Source organism: Chanos chanos, chromosome 8 (assembly GCF_902362185.1).
Source record: "Chanos chanos chromosome 8, fChaCha1.1, whole genome shotgun sequence".
Lineage (NCBI taxonomy): Eukaryota > Metazoa > Chordata > Actinopteri > Gonorynchiformes > Chanidae > Chanos > Chanos chanos.
Genome location: NC_044502.1, coordinates 33801545 through 33815953, shown reverse-complemented (window position 1 = coordinate 33815953; position 14409 = coordinate 33801545). Strand labels below are relative to the sequence as shown.

The following is a 14409-nucleotide window of genomic DNA, read 5'->3' as shown; positions in this document are numbered from 1 at the left end:
GTAGATGACAAGCTTAATGCTAAGCAAGTCTAATCAGCCCAAGATTTGTAAATAAGCTCTGTCATTAGCATTTTCCATCTAAATATGTAAACAGACAACACAAATATTCAGTTAAGAGTTAGAGGGACAAAGAGAGAAACATTTAGAATGAATTTCTTGTTCATACAGCTAAACTTGCTACAAACTCAAATCTTAATGTGAAGTATGATTTTTCTCTTTTTTTCTCTCTGAACTTTGATTAATTTGGTGTACTTGGAGAGGCTCTTGTATGAATGATTAGACGTAATAAGTAGCTTTAGGCTCTCAATCAGAAACCTAATTAGACCTGATGCTGTGTGAATAGCAGGACTATTCTCTTTTCTTTTGTTATTCTAGAACCAGAGGATTATTAACTGCTTTATGCCTCATTTGTCTGGGCTTGGAACTTGTTTTTTTAGTCGACTATGTTTTAGTGTTTCTTTCATTTATTTATTTCCTTGCATTTATTTATTTCCTTACATGTTAGTCATGACTTTTGTGGTGCCAGCATTAACCTGGAATTTATCCAGACGTCTCACCGGTGGCTATTTTTGTGGTAGGTGAGAGCTGCAGTAGTATAAGAATTGTTTGTTGGCATCATCTTAAAAGTTGTATTTAGGGTCAGACATATGTCTGCAACCATCTGTATCCTTTTCTTTCAAAATTCTTTCCATCCCCATACTGAGCTGGATATCTCATGGATTTGCATTTGTGTGAATTCATACTTGTTGCCTTACAAAACAGACGGCATGGGAGATAGATGTATTGTTCCATAAGAGGAATTTTACAAAGTAATGTAATGTGTTAATCTGTTGGATCAAACATTAAACAGCTATTAGTGGTATCAATAAACAAATTCCTTTTTAAAAGCTTTTTCCTTCATATAAAAGAATATCATTCGCCTGTTTTGAGCTTAAACTTCAGTTTTTAGTAGCTACATGAATTGCTTAAATAATTTCAGGCAGATACTATGAATCATACAATCAATCAAAGAATCAATCAAATGTAGGAATACCTAAACACTAAAAGGTTTTGATGTGCTCACATCTCCTAGACAGTTGTACCAGACTGTGGAAATTCTTCTGAATTCATCTGAGTTATAATTTTGCATTCCAGTGCTTTAGACCTGTGGATAACATATTGTGCTGTGTATGCCATTTCCATATAGATGAGCGTCAAAATTCCATTAACACTTATAGTGTATGGACAGCAGATTCATTTGCAAAACACCTTTAAGATGCGCTGCCTTGTGAAATATTGCTGTATCCATGTCATTTTTATGTAAATGAGGAGAGCATATCCATTAATATCTAAGTAAACCTGTCAGAGACATCTAGACATTTCTCACTTTATTTTTTTAACACTGGGGTGTGGAGACCACCTGTGCTATTCCTGAGAAAAGGGGAAAAATTGGGGGAGGGATGCGATCATGTTTTTCCATTGTAGTTTTCTAATATATTCATGGACTTTTTTTGTTTTGCTTTATTCTTAATGAGCCTCGGGGTCATTTTAAGACTTCACATCTTTCTGTAATTGTCATAATTTTAACTGTCGGCTTTCTCAGTGGAAATCAGTCAAGCTGAAACCTCTGCAGGTTTCGGTTTCTCCATTTGCTCTGTCCCCACCCTTTTCTAATTCACTTTCTTTGACAATTTCATTTTATCACATTTTTATTCTTAGTTTCCACTACCTGTCCCCTGCAGCTGCTGTGAAAAGTTCCTCTGCTTCATTTTTTCACAAATTTTGATCTTTGTTTTGTCTTAGCATCGTATGGGTTGTGCTCTTATTCACATCTTTGTAACCACAGTGATGAGATGTAGACTTGAGATATGAGAAATGAAAAGAAAAACCTCCAAAAGAGGACCAGATTCAAAATCTGTCATCGTTTTCTCGCTCCACTCTGTGCAATCTACAGGAAGTTGAGATGGCAGCCCAGAACAGAGTGCTTCCTGTTGCATGTTTAAGATCCCAGCGTTCTGATAGTGGAGTTTGAAGCAGCCACATGGTGAGGTGGAGCACAGAGGTGTGCTCTGATCCTGCTGACTGGAGCGTTGTGGGTGTGATTGAATGATTACAGATGTGTAGATTCAGCCATTTTAGCGTCCTAAAATGGCCAAGTCATGCACAGCTCATTTAACAAGGCTACCTGAGTCAGAGAGTCTACTTCATGAGTGTAATCAGCACTTTCCCAGCTATGCTCCTTTAAACCACTTTTCAGTCTGTGAAACCTTTTGGAGGCTGCCTTGTGTATTCTTCCTTCTCAAACACAGATACTCAGGAACACTGACCATACAAAGCCCCAATCTGCAGCTAACATGATCTCTTTCTCTCTCTCTTTCTCTTTTTTATTTAGCATATCAGAGAGGAATGCACTGATGTTCCCTGGATGTTGAAGACTCTCTTCACAATAAGCTCAAAGACGGACTGTGGAAGAAGGGATCAAACAGACTGCAGATGTCAACAAAGACATCATTTCTGAAGAAGCATCTGAGCAGTTTGTGTGAGTGAAATACTATGAAAAAGTCACAGCAAAACTAGACCAATTATACATTTCGGTCAGGGTGACAATATTTGCTAAAAACCCAAAAGGAAGAAAAAGTCTGTTGAATCAGTACACCAGGAAGAGGTGCAGGTTTTACTGAAACTCTGCTGTATGCTTGCGTTTAATGAACAGCTATAGATAGCACTGAATGCACTGGTATAGCTAATGCTTGATGAGCAGGAGCAGATAGCACTGGATGCTCTGCCATGAACACCAGCGAGAGTGTAGAGGTAATTGAGCCCTTGCCTGGCACAGAGGAAGAGGACAAGGCCACGTCTTATGACTGCAGTGTGTGTGGCCGTAGCTTCCCTTTCCAGAGCTCTCTATCCCAGCACATGAGGCGTCACACGGGCGCCCGTCCCTACAAGTGTCCCTACTGCCCCCACCGTGCCTCTCAAAAGGGCAACCTAAAGGTACACATCCGCAGCCACAAACTGGATACTCTCATTATCTCTGGTCAAGAAGGTGAGGGACAAGTTGAAGATGGGTCAGGGGAAGTAGGTGTGTCTGAGGGCCTAGAAGGTGGGTGTAGTCCTACCAAGAGCAGTTCAGCGTGTAATGGTGTGTTGAATGGAGCAGAGAAGGGACGAAGCAAAGTCCTGGGGAGAAGTTTGAAGCGAGACAAGCAAAACATGGATGACAGGCCGTACCGTTGCCGGCTATGTGGTTACGAGGCCCAACGAGAAGACCAGCTCTTCAGCCACATTGAGAAGGTTCACATCACTGCTGACACAGAAGAGGAGGCATTGCTCACTCAAGACACATGCGTAGAAGGAGAAGAGGATTTTACCTGTGAGACTTGTGGCCAGGCATTCTCCCAAGCTTGCTCCCTTAAGGCTCATATGAAGAAACATGCGGTTGCGTTTGAGCACTGCTGTCGCATTTGCGGGAGGTCCTTCAGGGAGGCCTGGTTCCTCAAGAGTCACATGAAGACCCACAGCACCCTCAAGGCCTCTGGAAGGGGGAGGCCCAGAAGTGAATCTGAGCCCCCAGCCACCATCAATGATGTGGCCCAGGACCCTGAGATCACTACCGTCATTGGTGCAACATGTCTCTACGAGCTTTGTTCAAAGTGTGGAAATCTGTTCCACAGTAGGGAGAGTCTGAAAGCCCATAGTAAGGTACACAATTACAGTCAGAGTAAAGATCTCCAAAATTCCCCAAGCCACACCCAAGAGGATGATGACAAATCCCCTGCTGCTAAGAGACGCCTCATGGAATGTCTTAGTCTCCAGCCTGCAGGGAGTGCTTCAGGGAAGGAACACACAAGTCGTCTCGGCCAGAGGATCCCAGAACTGGACCCAGTATGCAGTTACCAGGCTTGGCAGCTGCTTACTAAGGGTCGCATAATAGAAGCTATGGAGAGTGGTTTGAAATCCATGAACTGGGATGAAGGGTTATCTGCTGACGGCATTACCTTCAACCACAATAGCAATCACTATGTGCTCAAGGGGCAGGAGAAACGTCCGAGTCGCCGTGGTAGCTCAGGAGGGGGAAGTCATCACACCTCGCCTGGTGATCACTCACCAGACAGTTTGAGTGACTCAGAGTACCGACCTTCATCCAGACAGGAACGCCGCAGGTCCTCCCAGAGCAAGGCCACTGAGTGCTTTGAGTGTGGGAAGGTGTTCCGCAATCGGAACCAGCTGACTGTGCACCTGCGCATTCACCGCAGGGATGGACGAGGTTCTGGGGGAGACTCCGGGTCTCCAAGCAGATCCAACTCTCCGACAGGTGGTATCAGCACAGCAGCAACAGAATCTTCTGGGAACAGCACAGCTCAGATGGGACGGCGTACAGCCACAGGTGAGTAAAGAGGGCCCCAAAAGCCATTTTGTATTCAGCTCCCCAGTACTGTCTTCCATAGTTTTTCTGTGACTTGAGTACAGTGTTAGCTTTATTAGGGGCAAATAGCATCTGGTGCTGCCTGCCTAGTTAGTGGGAAATGTGTGTATTTTCTGTATACTGAACATCCATTATTTGTTTGTCAGGAGGTTTTGTCTGTTTGCCTCTTTTTTTTTTCCATTATCTATTTTCGCACATCATATTGATGATATTATACGAAAGCATCATAAGATAAAATATTTTATATGGTATTGTTCACTGTTTGTCATTGTACCTTCTTTTATTCTGTGAGATACATGAGCTCCTCAGCTCATATCCAGATATTCTTTTTCAGTTATGTACCACCTGAAAATATTGAGGCTTGACTTCATGAAATTTTGATGAACACTCAGAGGGATTTCAAGGACAAAGCAGATCTAGCTGAGTGGTTTGGTGGTGGAAGTATATCGATGGCTTATGAAAATGATTTGCCTTGTTTGTTTTCATACATTTATGGGCATGCACAGTTATCTGTCAAGGCAAGTGAATCATGGCTTAGGTTGAAGCACGTGCTTGTCAGATTGCTGGAGGATTAAACTATGCTTTCAAGACCAGCATGATGGTACCACAACTGGGTCAGGTGTTGCAGCCTGATGTGTTAGTGCGATGCCTGTATAGTTGCTTAGGGGAAACAACATGGGGCTGGATACATACTGGATCTCTGTGGACATCTTTGTGAGCTGGGGAGGTAAAAACAAGCAGTAGTTGGCTTCGCATCTTCTGGATCACATATGCTCTAGTCTTTGACCTTGACATGTGTTGTACCACAGCAGGGACTTCAGTAGTTCTAGGAATTGGCTATTCCAAATTATGAGGAAAGGAAAAAAGATTAACAAGACATAAATAGATATGAACTAAACAGCTGGCAGTTCTTGCCTCTACATTGTGGGCATTTCTTTCTTTCTTTCTTTCTTTCTTTCTTTTTGTTTTGCTTTTTTCTATCTTTCTTTCTTGCTGCCCTTCATTTTTTTCTTTTTTGATACTAAAATAGCACTCACTATATTGTATTGAAATTGGCATAGTTAGAACTGTATGCTGTAGTATAGAGGTTGAAAATATAGATTTTGTTTGTCCTAAATTCTTAAGCTAAATGTAGAGCTGAACTCTTTTCATTTTCTCTAATCATAACTGTTTTCATTCATGTGGTCTGTAACTTTTGCTTGGGCAAACTACACGGGTTATGGGGCCTGTCATAGGTCTCCCTTTAAAAAGCCCTGATTTTGACAGTCTAAGACCAACAAACATCTGTTGGTGAAATACCCATTGTGAATGGACCCACTCACCTCAAGCGCATGAGAGAAGTGTGGCTAAGAGACACCTTGTGGTGAATTTTGGAAGCGCTTGAAATATGTGCAAACAACAGAAAAACAACCTCAAGTCACTTTAAAGTCTGTTTCAATAGGGTTTCAATGAAAAACACTTTTCAAATTTTCTTAATAAACAAACCAACCAAATTAAACTCGGTTTGGCTGAAACTAGAGCTTATCAAATGGATCAAATAGACTAGTATGCTAAACCTTGGTAGGAATTGTGTAATTTGAAATAGCAGACATCCTGTCTGCATTAAACAATAAGAAACTGTCACCACTGAATAATTTAACCTAAAAGTCCTTCAGTGATTTGAAACTGACAGAAGTATGTTTAAATATAATTCCCTTTTGGATTAGTCATACACTTAGTAAAAAAAAATGTGTATGCTTTGGTGAGTGGTTTTAGAAGCAGACATGATCACTGTTTTCATAAACAGTTAAGGATCTGTCAACTGGTGGGCTCTTCCCTGGTGGTTTAGACATCAGAAATAGAAACAGTCTTTCTCTCTCTTCAGGCTCCAGTTGACTGCTATTTCAGCACTTCCTGTCTCAGGAAACCACCCCTCTGTGTGAATGTGTTGTTTTCTTTTCTTTTCTCTCTATTTCTTTACTGTGAAAATCAATCTGTCTCATGAGTTACCACCTCTCACAGACAGGAACAAGCTAGATGACCCACACTCTAAGACCAACAGCTGAGCATGCAGGAGTAGCAAAGATTCTCTGAATATAACTTGAAAAATTCTTTGTTTTTTATCATTCTTTCTTTGCAAAGTCTTAAATGTGCTATTTAATTGTAAAACTAAAGTCTGCAGGCCTAAGCTAAGGTAACTAGTGTTTTGAGCTGCCTTGAGCTGCCGTGCATGTTAACAGTCTCCTCATATCCTCAAGTAGTTAGACGGTCCAGTCCTCAACTAACCTCCAGGCCTTCACTTGGGAGAACAGAATAGGTAATGATAACATTGAGAATGACACCACTCTGCCTCCTGCCTAGCCTTAGTCTGAAATACTACTGAATTCCATGAAGTTATTTCAAATATATTACAATGTCTCAGAGACAGGGGTTAGGCAGGTTCAGGGGACTATTTCCTTCAAGAAGCCTCTGACAGTTTCAGCCAGTGTAATTAGAATGGCACTAATGAGACCAACTGCTGCTTAGTCTTCTAAAATTATAATCTAGTTTTGATCTAAAGACGAGCCATTTCTTCAGCACCCCTTCTACCCATCCACCGTCTGTCTCCAGCTGATTAGTTAGCGCCCCTTTCACACCCACACTGGTCCTGTCCCTCCCCTGCTCTCCAGCTTAGAATGATCTTCTATTTATAGACAGCTTCTTCTAAGCCATGGATACGTGAAGGGCAGAAAACGTACATGAGGATCCTGTTACAGTTTTCTGACGGGCTGCCCTGGCTGAGCTGGAGCGAATGGGCTAGCTGGTGGAGATCAGGTGTGCTGGGAGACGGAGGTCATCAGATCAGATGGAGGTGTAGTACACTCCCAGATCTCAGTGACCAGAGGATGGACTGGTCACTGAGGACAATAGAGCTGAGCATAAGGGTTAAATTAAGTAACTGGTCACAGGGTGCTGTATAATGATGAGATGAAGTAGTTGATTGATGTGAAGATATTTGAGGCACTGATGGAGGTCATGAAGGAGCTGGCTGAACTTTGTGGTGTAGGTAGGGTGAAGATCCTCTTAGTGTTGTCTACATGACTGTTATCAGTAAAAAAAGTTTGTAAAAATGTAGTGCTTTTATTTATCATTCCATTGAGAGCCATAATAGCAGCACTGCTGAGGAAACCTGTACAAATGCTGCTCCACTAGCACCCCTCCCTTACTGACCAGCCTCCAGCTCAACCCACAGCGTTAGCTGCCGCAAACCCTGTAGCCAGGCTGCCAGATGAAAAACAGATGGCTGGCGTCTGGTCTGTTTGAAAACCTAAAAGAGAGTTGTTTTCTTCTCATCTGTTCCTGTTGGCTTAGGAGAAGATGCGTGTTATAAGCCATTCAGTATGTAAACAGACAAGTCGTATTACAGAAACAGAAGCTGTTCGTGTGTATTTATGTATGAGATTGTATGTAATTGCTTGCTGGTTGTTAATCTGTGAGAACGTTATCTTTTGTGAGGAGATGTTCTGGATGGTAGATGTCTTTTCACCTGTGTGCACAGCTGCATGTGAGTCATTTGTCATGATAGGACATTTGTGACGCCCCCATGTGGCTGTACACATTCAAATCGTATATATTGAAAGGTCTGTAGGGAAACTGCTAGAGAAATGAAAGTATAAAGCAGAAAACCACCCAGGTTTACTGTAAACTGTTTGAAAACAGCCTCAAACAACACTCAGTTATAAACAGTTGGCTAAATAGGACATAGTTATGTTGTAATGGTTTCCTCTAAAGAGATTCATGTTAATGTTAATGTTAATGAAAGAGAAGATAATGATTTACACAGTTAAAAATAGGAACCTCAATCTGAGTTTCACTGACTGTCATGGCATTTATGCTTTAAATGGCTGTAGTTAAAAATAGCAGGACCAAATGTTAGTGTTTGCCATTTCCCTGCACAAGACTGCCACTCTGTGGCTGAGATCGCACATTGATCTCAGTAGTATTAGCGATATGCATAGCACTGGGACACATCTGTCAGTATAACTCATCATTACACGAAGATGAGAACTACATATTAAATATGAGTGAATCACTATCAAACTTTCTGTCTTTCCTGTTTCTTTTAGATGAGAAGCCATATATCTGCAGTCTGTGTGACTTTGTGGCTACTGAGTCCTCTGCATTCCTTACACATGTTCGTCACATGCACCCAGACCCGAGTGCTTCCTCCCCTGCTAGGAATGTCCACTCCAGTCCCAACCATTGCTCAGAGAGGAGGAGTAGTTTCCCAAAGCTGAAAAGGGCTCTACTTCATGGACCCAACCACACCAAGGCCTCCTACCCCAAGTTGGAGCAAGTTCCGTCAGCCCTAACTGTTCACACGCTGCCTGAGAAAACTCAGACAGAGCCTGAGACAGCTCAGGAACCCCCTATGGACCTGTGTGTGCGTGCCGATGGTCTACGAGTTGCCTCTACTGTACAAGATGGCCTGCTCAGCCACAGATGTTCCTATTGCTCCCACTCAACTCGCTACCCTGAGCTGCTGTGGATGCACCAGACAGTCTCCCACAGGATCAACAGTAGTGCTTTAGCCCCGAAGTGGGCCCCCAAAAAGACTCTCAAAGGTTCAAAGGAAGGACTGTCATCACAGAGACGCACAGGGCCCCCACCTGTGCTGGATGGGAAAGAGTGCCCACCCCTCCCCTCCCAGGTGTCCTCTGCCCGCACACGGCCTCCTGTGGCTGGTGGCAGCACCCCCAAGAGGGACCGGACTTACAACAAGCCTGGAACTTCTTCAGCCACTGTGTCCCAAAGCTCCAAGCCTGCTAAATCCAGCATTAGGCCAAGAACAGAGGCCAAAGAGGAGCGACAACCTTCCCGCTCCAGGCCCAGAGTGGAGATCTCCCCCAGAACCATGTCCTCTGGAGCCCTGGAGAAGAGCACCAGAGGCCCACACCGCTCCACAGACAGCCCCAAGGCAGGATCCCAACTGGGAGAGAGATACCTGCTGCCTCAGGAGGGTCTAGGTTTCATGCTGTCCAGCAAACATGGCCTATCTGAATACAGCTTCACAAAAAGTACCTCCCCTGCATTCACTCCTGCCAGGACCAAGCCAGCCAGCCAGCAGGAGGTGCCAGCTCATAGCCGCATTGCAGGGCATGGTGGCTATGGTACCTCCTGGCCACACAGGGGCACTGTGCATGGCTCACCCTCTTCTTTGCTCACAGAGATGAAGAAGGAGCCCTCAGCAGGTATGCCTGACACGCCTATGGACATCCTGAGCTTCCTGAAGAACTGTAACTCCCCTGATCTGGCAACCCTTTACCAGCGCTGGGGGGCAGCCAATCCTCTACTGAATCAAACAGGTAAGAGGACAGACTTGTACTGCTATGACTAAAGCTTGAAAAGTGTCTTCTTTTGCAGGTCAATAAGTCAATCTATGTAAGATATGTAACCATATAAGGTGTCACTTTGTTCTTAAGAAGCAAAGGTGCATAAAATCATAGGAAGTAATGCAAATTACATATTCATGGATTTGCTCTTGTGAATAAGAGCTGTTTCTTTTCTCACAAATTAAGTGTTAATTTAATAATGTAGGAAGTGACTTAGATTACTTTTAGGCAATGAATGTTTTAACAAGGAATTACAGTTTTCTGTGAGCAGTTAAATTAAAATTAGCAGCTTAAATAGGTATTCAGAGAAGAATATGCTCACATCATGTAGTGTTAGTATAATTTGCTTGAGGTATAATACTTGAAAATTCATCGGTCATCTGATGCTGTATTGTGGCATGGTAACACGCAGGAAGTAATAATATCTGGAGGTTAACTGAAAGACGGTGGAAGAATTGAATTCAAGCCGTCATAAGAGAAACATTAGAAGGTTAGCAGTATATTTGAAGTCTTTTGAAGAGGTAGAGGAAGGAGTCTTGGAGACCTCACTAATTCAGAACAGCTTTCTAGCTGCAGGGGCCATCAGACAAGACATGACTGACACACACTCACACACCACTGACTCTGACAGAAGCAGTAAATAATGAAAGAGAGATGCATTAAAAGAGAGAGACAGGAAGTGTGTGTTTGTGGAGAGGGCATCCATTTGTGTTCTGTATTGTAAGAGGACAGTGGAGATATGAATGTGAATAGTGAGGTCAATGAGAGATATAAAATCTCTAACCTGTATCACATAGGAAAAGCCTTTAAATGTATAAATTTATTTCCCTCTCAAGGTCAAGTGTTATATTTAACCTTGTCAGTTGTGCTACATTAGTTTTAATTTGATATTTAAAGCATAGAGGATATTGTGAAATCACCGTCAGACACTCAGAGAGAGCAAGACACTGGCTTCTCCCCAGCTCTTTGAGTCACATGCTATAAAGTGACCTTTTTTTGAGCAAGCCAGGACGTGTGTGTGTGTGTGTGTGTCTAACTGTATGAATGTCTGTATCTTACCATTGTTACATCTTCAATGAGTGAGTCTCTGTGACAATGCCAAATACAGCAGCTCATTCTCTGGGCATGTCTTGTTCTATTCTAGCCTAGCCAAGTACAGTGCAGAGTAGGTATATTGCATCCGAAGCCTGTGGCATTGAGGGACATTACACAGAGAGGACAGGATGGTTAATATTCTGCCCTTCCAGGCAGGTGGGATGGAATGGTATGTCGGGTTTATGGAGTGAGCTGGGGGGCGGAGGGTGGAGCACTGAGTGGCTGAAGTTGAATTCTGATAAAAAAAAAGGCGGTTGTTTTGTTCTGGTGTCAGAGAGGTCACTGTGATGTACTATGATGCATGCTTATTTGCTTATTTTTCTTCCCATGTCTCCTCTCTCTCTCTCTCTCTCTCTCTCTCACACACACACACACACACACACACACACACACACACACACAAACACCTGCCATGTAAAGAGGGCACATCAGAGGCATTGTGTTTTAATTGGCTGTAATATATGCGGTGGTGCAGGGCTGTGTGTGTGTCTGGTTGTCAGAACTGGGATGATGCTGTGTGACAGCTGCAGGCCAGACCCTACAGCTCCCTGCCCATAATGACACATTAGACATACTAATGATGGTGTTTCTCTCTCTCTCTCTCCATCTCTCTCTCTCTCTCTCCATCTCTCATTTTGTATGAATGCTGTCGTTGTGATGATGATATGCAGCGATGCTGAAGTCCCTGCCCTGGCAAGGAGAATACACCTGCCAGGAATGTGGGAAGAGTTTTAGCCAACCTAGCCACCTCCGCACACACATGAGGTCACACACAGGTAACTAACTTAGTAAATTTTTGTGTGTGTCTGTGCATCTGTGTGCATGTGTATCTTTGTATGAATGCGACTATAAATGAAATGTTTGCTTTCTTTTTCCCCTTTTTATAAATCATCATTTGCTGATAACACTGACCTGCAAAACATTGTGTGCATTATTAATTTTGCATCAGTTAGAGAGATGTAATTGACCATGGTAATGAAGCATAGCCAAGGGCACAATGACTATCAAACACACTCTTTTAACATATGTCTCCATTTACACTCATGACCTTATGCAAGCGCCACTTTACTCTGTTTTGGTGATGTAACCCCATCCTGATCTGGTGTTAAGTAAATTGCTGTTTTTGATAGCAGTAAGAATTATGCAGCATAGTAAGTTAGTCACATCACTCTTCCTTTTCTTCTCCTCTCCTCTCCTCTGCTTTCCTCTCCTCAAATCAAGGAGATTTGCTCTGATAGTCGTGGACAGTGAAATGACTAAGTTGAGTGTAGAGTGTGTGAATGATTCATTGGACAGTGAGCAAGCCTAAGAGACAGAGGCCAAATGGCAAGAGATGGAAAGGCACAACATCATTTACATAACACTGTGCATTCGCTCTCTCTCTCTCTCTCTCTCTCTCTCTCTCTCTGTCTCTCTCTTGCTCTCTCTCTCTCTCATGCACCCACACACACACACACACACACACTAGTTCACACAAACTGTAATTAATTTTGTCAGTGATGCTTTTCTTTGGCTAAGCGATCCAAATGAGAAAGGCCAGAGACCCTTGGGCATCCATTAGCATGTACATGTCATATTAAATCAAAGGCTGCAGTCGGCTTTGCTGGTGTCTCCCTTCTGTTTATTTATGCATTTACTCCTCTGGTGCAGCTCTTGTTAAGCTGCACTACTGGAACTGCTCATGAGCAGTGAGAGTATGACATTTTGCCCCTCCCAACTCCCCCTTCCTTGTTCCCCCACAGTTGGGTTTGAGTTTAATGGACTCCGAGGTACTGATGCTCATACCATCTCCACTGAGGCACCTAAACAAGTATGTTTCTGATCATTCATCTGGGCTTCTCAATATGTGTGTGTGTGTGTGTGTGTGTGTGTTTGTGTGTGTGCACGCGCATGCGTGCGCTCAGCTATCACTTTGCAAGCAAAACACGTGTCCTTTTTAATTTTGTGGATTCTTCACAAAAATCTACAAAACAAATTGCAAGTCTTACCTCGTAGCTTTTATGCCTTTTGATATATTTTATGCCTTCTTAATATATTCTGTTGTAATGCAACATTGCCCAAAGAGCACCATTGAAATGAACTACACACGTATCTAGAGAATGCAGAGACCCAAAGGAAGGGATTCTGTCAGATCTGTGGTTAGTCAGTTTACCTTTATAGTAACTTAATAAACAGATTTGGAAGAGAGAGCATGAGTTTTCCTCTATGAAGAGAACCTTAAATTCCCACTACAGATTCTCTGTGCCACCCTCCTAAGTCACTGCATTTGAGCTTGCTCTGAGTTTCAGGTTTCCCCTGATTAATTAGGTCTTTTTTCCCCCCTTTTTCTTTTCCCAGCAATGTAATGATGTATGATAACACAAATATTTGCACGTTAGTCTTTAGGTGAAGTGGGTGTATCATAGGAGAATCATGGGGGGGGGTTGCCGTTTGATATTCTTCCATTTATCAAAAAAAATAATTAGGTTTAATTAAATGGCGTTCTCGTTTGTTTTGCTCAGGTGTGTGTTACTGATTTATTTGAAGTGGCTGAGACAGTGTAGGTCATTCTAATTAAGACGTGTGTGGGGGTGGGGGGGGGGGCAGTTGTGAATTGGGTGAGCTGCTTGAGAGAAAGCGAGGAATGTAGGGCTAGGTATTAGACTTGGCCTTATTCTTACAGATGTCACAGTAGGAACCCATAAGCTGTTCTATGGGTTACTTCATGCGTACCCATCACTCTTTTTTTTTTTTTTTTCGGTTTTTGTTGCTTGGTTTCCCACAAGGTGTAGATCATGGATAAGAACTAAGTGTTTCTTTGTCATATCTCCATCTCCTACTCTTCTATTCTTTTTCTTTGTTTGTTTGTTTGTTTGTTTGTTTAGTCATTTATGTCATCGCAATAACAGGAGTATCACGTCTGGTATTTTCAGGCTTCTTTTTTCTTTCACTGCCTCAGACTGGTGTGTGTGTGTGTGTGTGTGTGTGTGTGTGTGTGCTCTGACTGGTTCGCGTGTGTGGGTGTTGTTTGACACGTGTGTGCTGTGTTTGTGATACAGGGGAGAGGCCGTTCCTTTGCAGGCACTGCCCGTACAGAGCCTCTCAGAAAGGCAACCTGAAGACCCACGTCCAGAGCGTGCACCACCTCCCCTTCGACAACGCCTTGTATCCCGACCACAGGACGAACGCAAGCAAGCTTGGCCCTGAGGACAACAACCCCGAGCGCAGCTCACCCAAGACCACCCAAACTCCCTGTTCTACACAACAGAAAAATGAGAAAACCATCCAATGAATTTGGACACCTGAGAGAACTGAGTGAACTCATATGAAGAACCTGATGATGATCATGATGATTATGATGATGATGATGATGATGATGATGATGATGATGATGATGATGATGATGATGACGACACTGTGAATTGTTTTGTTTTTTTATCATCATGTGATTATATAACACATTTCATTTTCATATTTTTTTTATTATAAAAAATATTAACCAAACCACTTCCTTGTCATAACCACAAAGAAAACAGCCAGTGTCATCCACAATTACCAATAGACATTTACAGTGTCATG

General features: G+C 42.8%; 1 protein-coding gene across 1 annotated transcript; it reads left to right on the top strand.

Moving 5' to 3' along the window:
* Window positions 1-2766: 2766 nt before the first annotated feature.
* LOC115819625 (zinc finger protein 516-like) lies at window positions 2767-14122 on the top strand. The gene is made up of 4 exons (XM_030783129.1): window positions 2767-4366; window positions 8491-9729; window positions 11523-11627; window positions 13890-14122. The coding sequence occupies exons 1-4, from the start codon at window positions 2767-2769 to the stop codon at window positions 14120-14122; spliced, it is 3177 nt and encodes a 1058-aa protein (XP_030638989.1).
* Window positions 14123-14409: the final 287 nt, after the last annotated feature.